We start from the raw sequence: 18,650 nt of genomic DNA, 5'->3' as shown, positions 1-18,650 counted from the left end.
ATTACACAATACTTAAATCTAATATTAACACCTTGTCATATCAGTAGGCTACGGTTGGTTGTATATCTTCTTTGGGCCTATGATGGAGACAGTAAACTCTCGCTCCCATAATGCACTGTCTTCGATTGACGTCTCCTTGACCCGGACCCGATGCACTGTGCTAAACATCCGGGCGAAGTGCGCCTTAGTAGGGGAAGATGGCGACGTTGATCCTCCCTACTGATTGGATCAAAAATTGGGAAAAATCGGGAAAAAATGAGTTGTGAGTAATTACCTTTGTACCATGAAAGAACATGCATGCAAGTCGTTGAAGCATTTGTTTTTAAACCAGGCTTGGTGTTTCGTTGAGCTTTTGCCGACTGCCTGGAAGTTAACTGTACTTTCCTCATTGTGATCTCAGTCTTAGCTCTTCCTTGTGGCTACGAAGCTAAATATGAGGCTAATGTTAGCGACACTAGGTATAAAATAATGTGATTTGTAAGCACTTACACGATCGCACTACATATAGACATAGCACACATCGCAGAAGTAACGCATCCCTTCCACATTTGAGTTGTGAAGTTAGACAGTTGTTAGTGTAAGGGTAGATGAGCTAGTTTAGTCACAACCTGTTCGGCTAAGTTATGAAGCTAGCGGGTTAGCTTGTGAGCTGAGTAGGTAACGAGGGGAAAACATTGCGATTTAGCTAACCTTGCTAGCTGTTGGAAGCTAAACTAACGTTACTTTGGCAAATACTGCAGGAACACATCGTGATCAGTTTGCTAGTTATCCTACGTAACGTTATGTATGTGTGACCACTGATGTGATGTTAATATTTTCGAGTTGAAAATCGACCCCAAAACTTACTATGACTTTATGTATACGATTAATCTAGATGCGGAATCTGCTTTAAAGTTGGCAGATGTGAAATTAGCCTTTCAGTTGGATGCTGGGGTCTTCTCTTGATTATTAGCCAGGAGATGGCTAGTGTTAACAATAACTCAACGTTAGCTAGCTATCTAGCCAACATTGCGTGATCTGGCACCCTGGTAGGGATTAACGTTACCCCACGTTAACTGTTGCTGCTTTAAATAAATGTACAAAGTTTACAAGCAGGCCCTTTCAATGTGGGGGTCATAATCTTAGTCTAACTAATCAAATTTAACACCCAAAATGTTGAGAGTATGTAGGCTTAAAGTAAGGTTAGGAAATGCAACCTTAGCTTATCACACCAGTTTGCTAGCAGTACGTCATGCATACCAGCTATGCTAACGTAAAGTGTTTTAATGGTCATAATTTCTTGCAAAATCGTTAATTGATAGGGTTGTTGTGTTACTTGGGTAGCACTAATAAATTGGACGTTGTAATATTTATCATCATTTTAGCATGGAAGTAATCAAGCAAGACTAACGTTGAAACACTATCGATAACTGGTTACGATAACATTAGCTGAGTTCCTTGAAACTGTAGGCCCGTGCCCTCTGTTACTGTCATCTTATTTGGCGGTAAATTGCAATTTTGACAAAATATGCTTTACAAGCCATGCCAAATAATAAACTCAAACCTAGTGATGTTTAAAAATACATTCATAATGAAGTTCGATTGATTCAGACATTGTTGTAAGGTTATGAAACGCGTCATGGTTGCTGCCGAACAAGTATCACCTAAAAGCTCACTAGATGTGTGTGGCAACTGGCAGAAAGTTCACATGCTGTACATTGCTTGTTCACAAACGAACGTTAGGTTTTAGGATGGAGCGTAAAATATACTCATATTTATATTTGAACCGATAGTGTTATTATATAACGCTAACAAGAGAAAACTTGAAGAATGAAATCCTTTTTTCACCTATGAGTTGAACCAACAATTAGGCAACTGAAATTGAGTCAGGAGATTATATAGTTTGGCGGTTTACATTAAATGCACCAAATGCACAGAGGAATGATGTTTGGAAGTCCAAAGTGCTGCAACATGCACGAAAACTTGTTAACTGCTGCTGTGTGTGGATCATCTCTACCAAGGGAAGTTGATGTGGTGACTGTAATTGAAGCCAATCATAACAATAATGTTTGGATTTGTTTCAATGGTCACATCTTATGAAATCCAATCACAAAATAATATCTTTGTGCTTCCAAATAATTTAACCTGCTGCCTCATTTTCTAAAGTTAATATGACTGATGTTGGTTGTTTGAGTGGCTTGGATGTTGCTTACCCTAGAAAGTGTACTAATGACATTGTTGAAAGAAATAAGGATAGACAATCCGTTGACAGTTATATATTGGTTAAAAGCATCTGCTGACATTGTCACATTGTCTTTCGTTCTCTCTCTTAGTTTGCAGCTGTGTCAAGACCTGGCTGGAAAGCCAGAAGATGACGATAAAGGTTTGTTGACGTTTTCTCACACGCAAAAATAGTGATATGGAAGGCGATGCTGCATCACTGATGCATGTGCACGTAAAGCCAAACGTAGCTTTTTTATGTTTAGTTTCTTGTCCACCCTGATCGTAACTGTCTCTGCCTGTCGTAGTGTAAATTTGTTATTGGGCTCTGAATTCCTCGAATCCAATAACAAGATGCAGTTATGTAGTGTAACACACTATCAATCATGTCCTTATGATCTTAGATTCAAATTTCTTCTAGGGGTGGTTTTCATCTTCATTATAACCTTGTTGAGTCTTAAAGGCTTGTCTACAGGCTGAACCATTAAGTATTATGACCGACACTGAATATTCAGTTTAATGACATCTACTCAGTGTACTTAAAAATAGCGCCATATAAATGTAACGTGTTGTTGTTGTTGTAAAGATACCATTTTAATATATGTATTCTTTAAACGTTCAACCAAGTAACATTAGTGTTTATGTTCTTTCTCTGATCTTCTCCGGACCGTGATCCCCCTGATCATGATCACTACTTGTCCTATCTCTTCTGTAGAGCTCCAGACAGCTTTGTACGAGCTCTCCTTGCACGTTGTCCAGGGCACGCTCAAGGTCGACGTGGCCGCCAGTATTCTTGGGGATGTCATGGTACGTGTCAAGGTCCCAGCCAAGCCCTGTTGTCATGTGCGCTCACTCTGCATTCACTGAAATCTTCGTCGGAGCTTCCTATGACACTGGTCATGGTGTGGTTAGGGCCAGATGCATACAGAGACTAACACCAGACAAAATCCCATATGCATTGAATTAGTCTGGCAGTGTTAAGCCATCAAGCTTGCAAACTCACAACTCTAACAATGGCCAATCTTAACCAAATTAACATCAATAAATGCCAGAGTGTGCGCTCTTTGCAAGAGGAATGCTATTTGTATGGAGCAAAGTGTTCTTTTTGTTTCTATAAAGTTGTCCTCTTGTGTTAAAATGGGTCTCTTGTTAGAACATTAAAGGCTAATCCTAGTATTGGCAGTCGCACTTGAATAATGTCCTATCGCTTTTTGAAATTGCATTACACATTTCAGCAAAGTGATGGCAACATCTATGTCAGTGCTTTGGTCCATGAAGAATAAAGCTAAATTGGAGTGCTTTTGCTGTCAATTTAGGGTTGGCAAGAGTGCACCAGGATAATTCATTTTGAACTTCTCAAACGAGGAGCCCTAATTTGGTCTCCTCTGTAGTGATCTTCTTTGATCTGCAGAGCGAGTGAACCCAGAGGTATTCTTTAGATTGTTCCCCTTGTTGTTGTGACACCTAATCCAGGGATGATGAAACTAGGGTCCTTAGCAGAGCTGAAGTCCAGGGCTGATGGATGGCCCCCTCATTCATGCTCTTCCTATTTTATGCCCTTCTTCTCAGGCTGCTGTGGCAGAGGTGGTTCTTTCATTCCCTCTTTTTGTCTGAGTGTGATGTATACAAAGAGTCTCTCAGCCAGAACGTGCATGCTCTCTCTCTCTCTCTTTCTTTCTTTCTTTCTTTCTTTCTCTTTCTTCTAGATGTAAATGAACTTGGAATTGAAACGTGTTGAGCACTTCACGCTGACTTTTAATAATTGTTCTGTTTCTCCCTCTCTCCTCTCTTGTGCAGGAATTGCGAGATGATATGGCCTCCATTTTAGCAGATGTCTTCGGTGTATTAGGTGGGTGTGCTCCGCTAATAATAGTAAACTGCTTGTGTGTATTGACAATGCTGGAGAATTCTTCTGGCATTATCAAGGTCATGTGTTCAATTCCTGGGGAATATTACCATTGACACCCCTCCACACATACATTCTTACCCACAGTAGCTAAATATTCTAAACATATGTATCACAATCGGAATGCATTTCATCCTACATTAAGACTTCAGTAGACTATCTGGCAGTTACTAAAGCTCTGAACACACACCATTACGACCAGCCTATCACCACAGGTTTATAGTCAGATAACCAACAAAGACGCCTTGTTATTTTTTATATGTTCGTAGATGAAAAATGAGGAAATTAAAATGTAGTTTATAATACATTATAATGTAACATAAGATCCCTTTCCCCAAATTTCATGCTATCAAAGATCTGTAATATTGCAATAAGCATGTGATTGTCTGAGCGTAATTGTATTGTGTTCTGGGGTCACTGCCCTGTTGATCCCTTCTGTATAATTTTTGCAGACATTGAGACGAGCTGCACGGAGGAGAAGCACAAGCGAGAAAATTTCACCTCGCTGGTGGGCGCCTGTCTGGTGAGTAGGCTTCTCCACTGGACCATGTCTGAGCACTGCAGCAGAGCAAAGGAGAGAGGGGGAAATCAGAGGACAGGAAAAGTAAAAGAGAGAGAGAGAGAGAGAAAGAGGGATGTAGGGAGAAAAACAATTTGCTGCAAGAGCACCATCTTCTCCCCACCACAGTGTGGCAGCATGATCCTGCAGGATAACCAACGACCCCCCTCCCTCTCCCCATTTGGCCGCTGATAGGCAGCGTTTCACAGATTTAATACCTTATCGCGTCACTATTTGCAGAGCCAGATTTCTGTTTTTTTTTTTCTGCCCTTGGGTTTTTTTTAGGTAAATAATTTTCGTAGCGATATTTGACAGTTCGCTGGACTGTGAGGATCAGCTGCATTAGGGTATTGAATGATGTTAATTCTGTCCAGTGGTGAAACTCTGAGTCAGAAGCAACCCCACCTGCCCCTGCACCCTATTAGAGTCCACAGGCCCTCTGGGCATGGCCATACACTGGGCCACAATTAGCCTAGCAAATAGATCTGCTAAAGAAGTCACACATTCTGGAAGAGAGGGCTTTTAACAAAGTGTTTCTTAAGCAAAGTGGTGGATTTTGCCTGCTCTTCTCCAGACAAGCCAATGCAGTTGGCAGTGGCAAATTGTAACCCCCCCCCCCCCCCCTTTTTTTTTTTTAAAGATATATTTTCTTACTTCCTTAGAGTGCCTCATTCTCCTGTGGGGAAAATTGGAATGAGAATCCATGTCTTTCTTTGAGCCGCATATGTAAATGAGTGCTATTTTTAAGTGCCGAGCTGAATTGAGACACTGGTGTGCGGTGGGCATTTGTAAGGTTTATGGATATGTGTGGAACTCAGCAGTTTTGTGCTGTCAGGGCCGGCCGCGCACCCACTGATAAGCAATTGAGTCGTTTGCCCCCAGCTCTCCCAGTCCGAGGGACAAGCAATGGCTCTGAGTTTACCAATATCAATTGAATTTATTTGGATTGCTTCTCGGAGTGCAATCAAGCATTAGGTCTCTCTCTGGACGGGGACGTTATTCATGTTTTCCATCTTTCTCTTTCTATCTCTCCCTCAGTTTTGTGTGCCTGACGCAATCCTTAAAGAGCGGCTGGATCCTGAGACACTGGAGTGCCTTGGCCTCATCAAACAGGCCCAGCAGTTCAACCAGAAGATTGTCAAAATCAAGACCAAGCTATTGTGAGTCTCATTTGCACTGTTGTGTCAATGTGTGATGTGTATCGGTTACTTGGCAGCACTAACCACAATCTCTTGAGTTCAGAGCACGATGCAGAACCACTTCCTTGGGAGTTGCTTTCACTTTCTTGAACATATGCCGTGGCCTTTCAATGGGGCGAGTGCCTGCAACAATGCCTGTTTATAAATATTGATTTCCCAATCTTTAACAGCCTCAGGTGAAGGCTGTATATATGTGTTGTCAGCAGGTACCTATTGAAGATCAGTAGAGCTTGACGGTCTGATTACTTCTGTTGTTTCACTTGCGTTGCTTTAACAGGAGTTGTTGACCCTCCATCCTGGGAAATCCAGATGGTAGATGGAGGGAGCAAATAAATAAAGAATAAGCAAGGAGAAGCTAGACTCTGTTTCATCCACTCCTACTTGGAAAGTGTCCTCAGTCCAACTCATTCGGCAAACACAATTTACATACTGTAGCCCCTCTGACTGTTCTGTCTTCAGAAAGAATCGGCTGCTGTTGCCACAGTCCTCCGAGGGAGCCGGGGTAAACTGCTTGTTGGACTCCATAATTTGCTCCCCACCTCATTGTACTGTAAATTAAAAGCAGGCCTCCTGGCTGTCGCCCCTCGACAATGATTAATTTCGCTGCTATTGTGTGCACAGATAGGCCCTAAGAGTTCTTATCAAGATTGGAGAGCCACTCGGCAGTGCTGCAAGGCTCCTCTATGCTTACTGCAGCCCAACCCATATATATACATATACACACACACACACACACACACACCAAACCACACCCTTCCTGTTCGTTCCTCGTGCTGTTCGCCTTAACTGTTCCATGTTGCTTCAGACATTATTTTGTCACTTCCCCTCAATTTGTTATTAGTTTCATTTTTGTCCTGCTTGATTATGAATCAATATGATGGAGAAATCACAGATATTAGACTAGAGCCCAGGGAGGGAGGGGGGGGGCTATTTATCAAGTTGAAGCCACTTTTACCAGGAGACTTGTCTAATTTATTATTTTTGCTTAAATTGTAGAGCACTGGAAACTGGTATTTCTATAGAGACGGACAGTCCATACTGTTACAAGTGATCAGATTGGATTTGTGTGTCCAGACATCATAAACCTATCTGCATGGGTTGCTGCGGTGGCAACGTACGTGTCAGTTGAAGCATGGTTTCAGCATCGCTATTTATTTTGGCTGTGTTTTCATGTATTCATGTCAGCACTTTGTAGTGTTCTCAAAGAGAAGACCAAGTTAAATGTGAAGTTCTTTGGCCATCTGTTAGGAGTCTTTTACTGGCTGTGCTACTAGCTGCATAAATTCAAGCGCTTCAGTGACACTGGACTTAATGTCATTCTGTGGTGTTGGAAGGGATGCAAAAGAAATTAGATACACACAGTCTTATATGCTCCCCCTTGGTTGCTTAATGATTGTCGAAACTCCTAGTTTTGCTCAAGTACATTTCACAAAATGTTCCAATTTTTTTAGCAAAATATATGCTTTAAAGCCACACGCATCCTCATATTCTCTACAAGGTCACTTAACTTGTGTGCGCTACCTCACTAAGACAACTCTGCAACATTGAAGGTTTTTGTTTGATGACACCCAAATGTACATCTGTATTTGCATTACACAAGTATTCTTTCGTCATCATGATATTACACACTGCTTTGCAGTATGTCTAGAGTGTGCCAGTCTGTACAAACGTGTGCACTGCCTGTGTGTGTGTCTGTGTGTGTCTGTGCATACTAGTCTGAAGACTAGAATGCTGTTCCAAAACTGATTTAAGGCACATGCCCACATCCAGAAGGGGTGACCATAGGGTTCCAATCAGATGCAGCACTCTCGATGTCCAGAATTACATGCTATTAGACGTGCAAGTGATTCAGCTTGGCGAATTTCAAACTTTGAACCTTGAATCACAAGATATTGCACAGGTATGTCTTGAGGGAGGGAAATATGTCAATTGCAGAATTCCCTATGTAGCTTATATATCAAACTTTGTCAACATATAAGCAATGTGGTAGAGATGCAGCATGTCAAATTTCAATAATTTTGAAACTTGGCATCACAAGATATTGACTTGAATTGTTTTGGCTGCTGGACTCTGATTGGCTGTTGGCGGCCATTTTGTTGTGAGGCAAATTAAACCCAAAGAGTGACTTGCAGGTTAACAACTACTTTTACTTTATGTGTAGGGGAATAAGTTGCTGCATTTTCAACTGAGTTTTGCAAAAAAACGTCCACAATAACATTTATGGATAATAACAAACGTTTTTTGACACTAGTGAGTCAATAAATGTAAATTCACAGTATCCCAATGACTTTACACGAGACAGAAGTTCAAAATGATAAAGTTTACAACTGGAAAAAAAAAAATATTAAAGTGCGAACTCTTAGTTGACATGGAGTTTTCCTTTCAAACCCAATGAGTTGTATTAATTGCTTTCATGAATGTCTGCTTCTGAACTGACATTCTTCACTAAAGATAGCACCACTACCCCGCTCCAAATCTCGTCTCTCCCCTCGTCCTGAACCAGTCCTCCCTCCCGCCTCTCCGACTCCATGGCCTCATCAGAAAGTTCCGCTGGTGTTAATTAATTCCTGCTGATTACTCTTGTTTGGGGCACAGTGCCCTCTTGGGCCCACTCTGACTCCACACCCCTCCCTCTTCCCCCCCCTCCTCCTCCTCCTCCACCCCTGCAGCTACAAACAGCAGAAGTTTAATTTGTTGCGGGAGGAGAACGAAGGCTACGCCAAGCTGATCACGGAGCTGGGCCAGGACCTGTCGGGCAACATCACCAGCCACCTCGTCCTGGAGAACATCAAGTCTTTAATAGGTACGCCTATTTCACCTTTTCACTCTGGCGGGGGGGGGGGGGCGCTTACCCACGCCTGAGATGATTATGGCGGAAGTTAATTAAAGCGAAGCAGAGTCTTCATCTTTGTGACTAGTCGCACAGATCACAGAATTGTTTTAAATGTATTTTTTTTTTTTTTGGTGACAGTGGGAAAAGTTCAGCAGAGTTCACAGGTGTTCAGGTAGTCGTGATGGCTCGTAATGAATGTAGAATAGCTTGTTTGGGGGGGATACCAGGCAGACAGTTTGCCAGCTGTTTGTTCTTTTCTGAGCTGGCATGTGGCAAATCACTCATCCACAAGAAGAGAAAATGGAGAGCGTTGGGGGGTGGTTATTATCACATCGTCCTAAATGGTGGCTTCCTTCCCTCCTTCTTTCGTGCTGCAGGATGCTTCAATCTGGACCCCAACCGCGTGCTGGACATCATCCTGGAGGTGTACGAGTGCCGCTCGGACCAGGACGAGTTCTTCGTGGCGCTCATCAAGTCCTACATGTGCGAGCACCAGACCCTCTGCCACATCCTCGGCTTCAAGTTCAAGTTCCACCAGGTCAGTAACCTGACAAACACACACGCGCACACACACCTCAAGCATGTCTACACGCATACACACATTCAAGTTCCACCAGTCTAGCGAGTGTGTGTACACACGCGCACGCACGCACCCTCATACAGACACGCAAAATGCATACACACACACACACACTTTCCACTCCCACTTTGGGATGCTGGAGCAAATGATGGCTTTTTTCGTTGCAGAGAGGCCCTCGTAATTAGGGGAGGTTCTTATCGTGTCCATCTCTCGATGTGGCTGTGTGTGTGTGTGTGCAGTCTCTATCTCAAGCACGGGTCACATCGGGGGGCTCAGCCCAGCGCGTTGTAATGCAGACGGCTTTTAAAATATTAAAATCTCCCAAACAGAAAACTGTTGTAATAGGCTAGCATAGAGTCGGACTGTACCATGTACAGATGTGTGACTTGTATTGTCAGACTTCGTAGTGAGTCTGCCCTGTAGTTAAAGAGAAATATAGTACGATTGAGTGTGGGGTTGGTAAATGCTGTGGTTCTGCCGTAGGTACGTGCCACTCAATAGTCTACTGTTGGCGTCTACTGTTGTCAATCCATAGAAAATGTCACTGCAGCCAAGTTGTTTGAGAGGCTAGATGTCCAATTAGATATAAATAAATAGTTTGACCGGACTTGACTGATGGATAATGGTGCATATCATGCAGCACACTCAACTTGGATTCTCCCCCTACAGGAACCTAATGGGGAGACGCCCTCCTCCCTCTACCATGTTGCTGCTGCTCTTCTCCAACACAACCTCATCGCCCTGGAGGATCTCTATGTGCACGTGAGTCCATCCCTCTGTCCAGCTTTGCATGCACAGCTCACCACTTGCCCTCCAGAGCCACTGGTGTCCATGGCGGTGCTTGACCTGGCATCTGTTTTGCTTGTGTGTCCTCTGATCGGGCAGTTGGTGCCATTGGACTCCAGCATCGTGGAGGAACACAAGCGCGAGATCCTGGAGGCCAAGCAGATCGCCCGCAAGCTCACCATGGTGGTGCTGCCGTCGGAGAAGAACGAGGACAAGGAGAAGGAGAAGGACAAAGAGGAGGAGAAGAACGAGAAGGTGAGCGCCACATCTCACTGATGGAGCCTAGCACTTAGTGGGGCCGCTAAGTATGCTTAATGATGGTCTTTAAGTGTTGGATAGGCCAGTGCTAGTAAGACTATGATTAACTGCTTAATGGTAAACTACAAAGAACAAAGGGCACACCAGCAATTTTCTTGAGGGGTCTCAGAATTCAAATAGTCAGGATATCTGAAGTACTATTATTGTTTACTACAGTGAAAAGAAAACACTTGCACAGCGGATAGAATGGCATATATTAAATGGAAGATGACCATGGGCTGTAATCATTGGTTAATGAACATAAATAGTGAATCTGTAACTGAGTCTAATGCTGTCAGCAAAGAATCCTTTTTAACTTAAAAAAAAAAAAAAAACACTGTCCAGAAAGCTGTGCGAAGATGCGGCGTCAGCCACTTTGAGCTTTGACTCTTTGACCTCGTCACATAGCCCTCACTCCTGGAGCTCCTTCTTTGAACTGAGCGGCGACTAATTATCCAGGCGGTGTTGCCCTGACACACCAGTGAGCACCGATTTCTGCTTGTAGTTAAAACTCCCCCACTCACCCCATGCCGAGTGATCCATTGCATTTTAATGGCTACGTCGTTCCTTCACTGTAACTTCCTCCTCAGCAGATCGGCCTCTGAGGTGTGCTGCGTCGTTAGCGCGGGGGTGCTCTGCGTGGGTTTGGGCACGGAGGAGCCCTTCGCTTTCGCGTAGAGCGGCGCGGAAGCACCAGGCCACTAATTGTGTTTCTTAATGAAGCGCTCCGGCCCCCCGCAGCAGGAGTTGGTGTGTGTGTGTGTGTGTGTGGTTGTCGGAGGCCTCCAGAACGCCCCCCCCCCAAGCACGCCTGGGGAGTCATACGAGCCTCCAGCTAGCCAGGCGAGCCGATCACACGTAACATTAATTTCCTTGGGAGAACGAGGCGCCGCCTGTGTTTTAATTAAAAGATTACATCCGCGCCTGTCATATTGGGCCTTTGTCAGGGGCTGGCGATTTGATTGTGTTGTGGCCATGTTTGCCTTTCTACCCCCCCCCCCCACCCGCCCACCAAACTCCACTCCAGCCGTAATGGCCACCGCTGCTGCCGTCATCAATCACTGCCAGGCTGACATTGAGTGATGGGGCTCAGAGTGAAGGCAGGGCTGTCGGGTGCGCTGATTCGGAACACGCATACAAGCACATATTTGCAAGTACAGCGCACATCACACATGCCAGGTATTCCAACATTACGCTTTACCACACACACACACCACTACCACTGCTTCTGCCAGTGATCAGCGATATGACCCAATACCATGTGCCGTCCACCACACACACACACATGAGCCACTTAATCCTGCAAACAGAATTCCTAAACGGTCAGGCAGCGGGAAACCCTGGTGAACCACACACACACACACCTGCCTTACTCCCACTAATTGGCCTCCCGTCACGGGTGGAGCCGACTCCTCTCCCCCGCGCGCCACCCCGTGCACTCTGCCAGGCTGCGCTGCGTGGCCTGCGTCTGGGTGACGCGTCTCGTTAGAGGATTGGTGGAGGAGTGGATTAGTGGCGGGCAGCCTCAGCGTGCCTCTGCCTCTGCCGGGGGGGGGGGCGTCCCTGAGCGCAGCGCAGCAGGGCGAGGCCTCTCCTGGAGGTGCAGGTGTGTTGATGAACTGGGTGAGAGTGCACGCACGGCGCTCCGCTAAATAATTTACTCCCCATATGCCTCCCGCCGCAGTCAGCTGGGCCAGCCTCTCTCTCTCTCTCTCTCTCTCTCTCTCTCTCTCTCTCTCTCTCTCTCTCTCTCTCTCTCTCTCTCTCTCTCTCTCTCTCTCTCTCTCTGCAGCCTCTTCGCTGCCTTGGCTGCTTCTGACAAACAACCCCCACGTCCAGCACACCGTTCTCTATCTTTCCCCTCCACTGCGTCACCGTCACTCTGCTACTCCCTAACACTCTCTCTCTCTCTCTCTCTCTCTCTCTCTTCCACTCTCTGTTTCTTTTTCTCTCTCCCTCCCTCTCTCTCTCTCTGTCTTTGTCTTTCCTTTGTTTTCCCCTGCAGCCGCCCAACAATCAGAAGCTGGGGCTGCTGGAGGCGTTGCTGAGGATCGGCGACTGGCAGCATGCGCAGAGCATCATGGAGCAGATGCCCGCCTTCTACGCCACGTCGCACCGCGCCATCGCCCTCGCCCTGTGCCAGCTGCTCCATATCCTCATCGAGCCGCTCTATCGCAGGTGAGATGACGTCGCCACATGCTTGCAGTCATACACACACACCTGTTCTCACACAGATATACTTTACTTTGCACCCCCATGTATTTACATTCTAATACTTAACATTCTTTGGCTTAATCATCAGAGTTGTGGGTTTTGAAAAGGAAAGTGGATTGGGCTTGTCCACAGATAAGGCCAATGAACAATAGTAGTGGTTATCAACCTGTGGCTGTGCCCCATTGGTGGTCTGTAAAGGCGTTGCAAGTGGTCCTTGGCGCTTCATTCAATAATGTTGTTTTACTGTGGGGTAGGGTTGTGCCGATGGACGATATCATCGTCCATCGTGATGGTTGACAGACATCACGATGGGAAGCAACCATCGTGATGCCACGCCCCCACACGCCAGTCACTAATTCCTGCTGTAACAGGCTAAAACGAAATTGAACCTACTTTAAAGGCTGCTATCACGTATTAGTCTACCGTCTTGTAAAATAAAATACTTATTAGTCTACCGTCTTATTCAAATAATTCCTGACTGTGACATGAATGTGTAATTGTCTTTTTTTAGCCTACATGTCTCGCAGGCCTATAGCCTGCATTGGACGTAAAATATGTAGCCTATGTTTTAGCATACAATAGTCCTATTGAATTATTATTGTTAGGCTACGACTAGGACATTCTAGCGCTCAAATATTTTTGCGAGGCTACAGCGAACGCCAAATGCGTCCTTCTCCTCTGTGTTAAAATAAACAATTTCTTTCGTTAATTATAGGATCAGAAGGTAGCCTATCCGTCTTTCACTGTAAGGCTTGTATTTCATGCATTTAGCAAAAGTCCCAGACAGCAGCGGATTGGTAATCGGGATTCGTTATTTGTAAAAGTTTTGTTTTACTTTGCCCTCCTATAGCCTGGACTGCACGATCGCAGCCCTTTACTTTCACTTCCCGCCGCCCTCATAGGCAGCATAGACGGTAGCCTGATAACGTGGGATGCTGCATAGCGTAGGCCTACTACTGAAAATTTTAAATGAGTGACCACGATAGTAGTCTTAAGTAGCTTTTTTGCTAGGCCCAGCAAAGGCTGGCAATGTGTAATATTCCGCTGGTTGGTGCACACGCAAGTGTTCAGATTGATTGTCTATCCGTCTTTCACGTCAATTTTCTTGGAGCAGATCTTCCACACAACTTCGGTAGCCTGGTCAGTATGTCTCTCAGCTGTCCACTTTCATCAGGCCGTATAGCCTATATAATATATATTTTATTTTTTTATGTAGAAAACTATAAATGTATTTCTGTACAGACATATGGTAATTAATTAGTGTTTACTCCCCCCCCCACGATATCATCGTCCATCACAATGTTTTACTGTACACATCGTCAAATGCCAATTTAGGGGACATCGCCCAACCCTACTGTGGGGAGACACCATTTTGTTTTTACCTCACAGCCCACAACCGTTGTGCTCAGTGTGCTTCTTGGGTGAAAGGGTTGTCCCTGAGGCACAATCGGTTGAAAAGCTCTGATAATCAAGCGACAAGACAATCAAGTTTTTCTGTGACGGCTACTTCAGGGCTGCGGTCCCCAAAGGTGCCAAAGGACGTCAGCTGAAGCCCCTGCAGAACAGCCAGGCTCCGCGGCCCGTGGAGACCTTCGAGGGGCTGTCCCGTGACGTCATCACCATGCTGGGCTACCTCGGCCCGCACCTGTCCCACGACGCCGTCCTCTTCGCCAAGATCGTCCGCCTGGGCAAGAGCTTCATGAAGGAGGTAACGTTAGCGCCATCCAAATAACATGGGGTCCAATTAGCGCTCTGCCAATATCTGTGTAGTTTTCTCTTGTCTCGGGCCATTTGTTAGCATGGTTGACGTCGAAGTTGCTGTCACCGTCTCAACGGATGTTTGTTTCTTTGCTGATTGTCATTCTAGCAATTTGTTATTTGCCTGCGGAGTCTGTGTATGCGACTCAGCAGTGTTTGCAGTGTCCTAATTAGACAGGCAGGAGAGCTGCAGTGTGTCCAAGTGAAGTGTCTTGTCACTTGACTCCCTGGTAAAGTTTGTTCTGTCGAAAGTAGTGCGACACATGTGGGACTGTTTTGTCACGTTTTCTAATGTTCACACACACAACTAAGCCTGTCCTTTTTGATACCATGAGTTTGTTTAGGCCTGTAGTTGCCTGCTGTGTTCTAACTTCAGATGGCTTCATGATATGGCTTCATCTCTCCATCTCTCTCTCTCCCCCTCTCCCCACAGTATCAGACGGTAGACAGCAGACCAGATTCCAAGGAGGAGATGGTAAGAGACCACCTCCGATGTTCCCTTTAATCCCTCTCCCTCTCTGTACAGTATGTATTTATAGAGTGCTCTCTCGCTCCAGCCATCCTCATGTGGCTTCGCTTGTTTACCGAGAGGGGCACCCCAGCCCCTCACCTCGCTTCAACCCCGCGGCGTGCGTGCGTGCGTGCGTGCGTGCGTGCGTGCGTGCGTGCGTGCGTGTGTGTGTGTGTGTGTGTGTGTGTGTGTGTGTGTGTGTGTGTGTGTGTGTGTGTGTGTGTGTGTGTGTGTGTGTGTGTGAGTGTGTGTTGGTGCTGCCGCTCTGTAGTCCAGCTGGAGGCCGGGCTCTGCAGCGGTTGTGTGCCAGCGCTGCAGATGCGTCTCCGGGCGACGCGCCACTCCAGCCCAGAGGGCCACTAGCTGTTTATGAGGCCTTACATTGTGCTGCCATGCTGCCTTTATTATGGCTTTATGGGGTGTGGAGCGAGGGAGAGGGAGGGAGGTTTCTCTATACATCATTGAACTGCTGTTTCTTTTTTAATCTTGTGATTTACTTTTCTTCTTTCTTTTTCTCCTTTTGTCATTTCTCTCTCCTTCCTTTTCTCTCTCTCCTTTTCTCTCACACAACCTCTCCCTCCTTTTCTCTCTCTCTCTCTCCTTTTCTCTCACACTACCTCTCCCTCCTTTCCTCTCTCTCTCTCTACCTCCCTCAGGACTCCATGTTGAGTTGTTTCCTCAGCATCTCTGACCAGGTCCTGCTGCCCTCTCTGACCCTCATGGACTGCAACGCCTGCATGTCTGAGGAGCTCTGGGGCTTCTTCAAGCTCTTCCCATACCAGCACAGGTACACTAAGAACTCCCCTTATGTAAACCTTTGTAAATGTACTGAAGTTTGCTCTAAATATCGAATATGCTAACTGTTAGCATCTCTATGGGATTTCTCATATACATTGGTCTTAAGCTAATGCATTAGTTTCTATTCTGTAACTTGTAATGCTAGCCTACATTATTGCTCTTAAACATTGAAAGAAATAACTGAGATGTACTCTGTATGTCTGCTTACCGTAGTTTTACAGTGAATGCTAAGTAAAGGTTTGAAAAGGAACTTCAGCTGCAGACTTTCTCTTGGGAAACTGTTAATCGATCTTCTCAACTAATGTAGCTGGGTACACCATGCTATTGCCACACACACAAGTGGGGGGAAAATTGGAAATGTGTCAGTGACAATGCATTGGTTGATTTGGTTGAGCTGTTTATTATGTTTATTTTTTGTCCATATCACACTCTTACACACACACACACACACACACACACACACACACACACACACACACACACACACACACACACACACACACACACACACACACGCCCGCCCCACCACTCCCCAGAGTCCTCCTTCCCTCCCCCCCTGATGCTACTCTAGTTGAGAGAGCATTGATGTGTTCCTGGCACAGCAGACTCAGACAGACTGCAGGGAAACTTGAGGGAGCAGTTCCAAAAGCCCCATCCCCCAAAGTGCCATACCTGAACCAAGCTCACAAAGCAGATCTGAAGAAAAGTTTAGAACTGCTTTTGGGAACTTTGACGTGTTGGAAACTCCGAACAGAAGTCCTGAAGCATGCGGTGTGTTAGTCCCTTGAGGGTGTATGTTCTCATGTTCCGGTGTGTTCTCTGCAGGTACCGGTTGTACGGCCAGTGGAAGAACGAGACGTATGGCAGCCACCCTCTGCTGGTGAAGGTGAAGGCCCAGACGGTGGACCGGGCCAAGTACATCATGAAGTGAGTCACCACCCCCACCTGTTTTAACACTAGAAGCGCCAGTCATTTCATAACACTAGAACCGCGAAGAGGTCATCTTGACCGTTAGATTTTAAACTCTATTTTCAAACAACTATTTTCCCAAAAACAAAGTCTAACTTTTTTAAACGGTCAAAATGACCCGTCGCGGCAGTTGTAGTGCTAAACTCATTGCACAGCTCACTGCAGCCCCAATATTAACACACTAAAACAACAGCAGTTACAAACATGGAGACATCATTCCTTCTGCTGCATGTTAAAGAGGAAAGAAGAAGAAACCCTCTTTGTCTTAATCATGGCACTTGTGTTAATTACCCCTGGGAGAGGGCTGTTCTAGGAAGCACTTTGCCTCGTAAATTGCACAAAAGGTAACGAGATGTCTTCCCCTCAGCAGCACCTTAAGGCACGGCTTCCTCCAGACAGAAAGAAGTGTTTATTTAGCACTTTGTCTGTGTGTGTCTGCGCGTGTGTGCGTGTGTGCGTTGTGCGAGCCTGCATCCGTATGCGCCGTGCATAGTTAATGGGTGCTCTTAATGAACTGCGGGATTAATAAAATTGCTACATCAGGGTTAGACTGTGCATTCTTCTTTGATGGGTCCTGAATAAATAAAGGTATTTGGAGAGCTAATGAGCGAGGGGTGGGAAGGAGGGGGGTGGAGACAGTCGGGGCGAGAGGTAGAGAGTCAAGGAGGAGGAGGTTAGAGGGAGAGAGAGAGGGAGAGAGAGAGGGAGAGAGAGAGAGAGAGAGAGAGAGACTTGTAAAGGATAGACACTTGTGGAGGACAGGGAGGTGAAGGAGCAGGAGAGAGGGTCTAAAGCATCACTACGTAGTTTAGTGGAAGAGACGTTCAGTCAGGGAATCGGAATGCAAACCGGGAATGAGAACATGAGAACGCAAGGACAGAAGAGCTGGCTCACTGTCCTTCCTGCTGGCCGGTGGAGTAGTGGTCAAGCAGTAAGGGGAGTCAGCCAGGCCATCACCCTGAGAGGAGGTCCTCCAGCTGCTCACCAGCACACTCTGTACACAGAGGGGCAGAATGGGGCATTTGGAGTGTGCCGTGCAGTCCCACTTCAGTCCAGCACTAGGAGTGATGCTGACTGCATTTAGCTACTTGGAAACGGATTCCTATCCAGGATGGTGCCAGCTGCCCTGCAACCGAAACATGAATATGAGAGAATAAGCATGTAGAGTGTACTTTTCCCTGTTAGGACCACGTCATGGTGTCCTGAACAGAAACTCCGCTCACAATCTGCTTGTTTATGATAGTGTTTTAACTTAAAGCATGCACACATACAAACACGCACACACTCCACCATATCCCCTTGTGTATAGATAAGGATGGCGCTCCCACGCAGAAGCAAAGAAAGTCTGTGTGTGTGTGTACACGTATGTGTGTGTGTGTGTGTGTGTGTGTGTGTGTGTGTGTGTGTGTGTGTTCCTCTTTCTCGTGGCTCTCTGCGGCACAGCGGTAAGACAGGCCTGTAATCAGGAAGCACGGTGTATTTCCCTAGAGTCATCAGCATGTATGTGCTGCTGCCTGTACCACACACACACACACACACACACACAACCCCACGCCCCCAGAGGCCATTGCTCCTGTCACTGCTCCCCTGCTCCACGCCGCCCGCCTCTGAAGCGCGCGCCTCTGACGGGGGGAGAGCCCACGAGCCTAGGAGTGCAGAGCTCAGAGAGCCAGAGAGGTGTTCACAGGGAGAAGGAGCCGGAGCACTTTGTTCAGCAGACGAATAAGAGCTGTGCTGTGCTGCGCTGCGCTGCGCTGCGCTGCGCTGTGCTGTGCTGTGCTGTGCTGTGCTGTGCTGCGCTGCGCTGCGCTGCGTTGCGTTAGTGTGCTTTGTTGTGTTAGAAATGAACATATGTAAAAACCCAGTGAGTGTGAAACATGAAATGGATGCTGTACAGAGGTTGTGCCAGGTGCACACTGAAAGCACTTAAAGAAATCAAGGGCCTGTTTGCCTGAGGAAAAAAGTCTGGAAGTGAGTTTTCAAACCGATCTCTGGAGGTAAGCGCCTTGAGGTAAACTGTGTGTGTGTGTATGTGTGTGTG

The 18,650-nt window shown here is 46.1% G+C and overlaps 1 protein-coding gene across 1 annotated transcript in view; it reads left to right on the top strand.

Moving 5' to 3' along the window:
- The first annotated feature begins 177 nt into the window (after positions 1-177).
- thoc2 (THO complex 2) overlaps positions 178-18,650 on the top strand; it is a 58,826-nt gene continuing 40,353 nt past the window's right edge. The window contains exons 1-15 of the mRNA XM_076292349.1: positions 178-262; positions 2,313-2,362; positions 2,915-3,006; positions 3,997-4,048; positions 4,558-4,628; positions 5,703-5,824; positions 8,533-8,666; positions 9,074-9,234; positions 9,946-10,038; positions 10,162-10,317; positions 12,365-12,537; positions 14,086-14,281; positions 14,765-14,806; positions 15,499-15,629; positions 16,466-16,567. Of these exons, the coding sequence (XP_076148464.1) occupies positions 198-262; positions 2,313-2,362; positions 2,915-3,006; positions 3,997-4,048; positions 4,558-4,628; positions 5,703-5,824; positions 8,533-8,666; positions 9,074-9,234; positions 9,946-10,038; positions 10,162-10,317; positions 12,365-12,537; positions 14,086-14,281; positions 14,765-14,806; positions 15,499-15,629; positions 16,466-16,567 (1,640 nt within the window). The 5' untranslated portion in view covers positions 178-197. The remainder of the gene's footprint in view (positions 263-2,312; positions 2,363-2,914; positions 3,007-3,996; positions 4,049-4,557; positions 4,629-5,702; positions 5,825-8,532; positions 8,667-9,073; positions 9,235-9,945; positions 10,039-10,161; positions 10,318-12,364; positions 12,538-14,085; positions 14,282-14,764; positions 14,807-15,498; positions 15,630-16,465; positions 16,568-18,650) is intronic.

This window comes from Alosa pseudoharengus, unplaced genomic scaffold, assembly GCF_046254945.1.
Source record: "Alosa pseudoharengus isolate Yale_2024_CS ecotype anadromous, Long Island Sound unplaced genomic scaffold, YU_APseudo_1.1 YU_APseudo_1.1_scf_19, whole genome shotgun sequence".
In the NCBI taxonomy this organism is placed as follows: domain Eukaryota; kingdom Metazoa; phylum Chordata; class Actinopteri; order Clupeiformes; family Clupeidae; genus Alosa; species Alosa pseudoharengus.
This window is presented reverse-complemented; position numbering and strand designations above follow the sequence as displayed.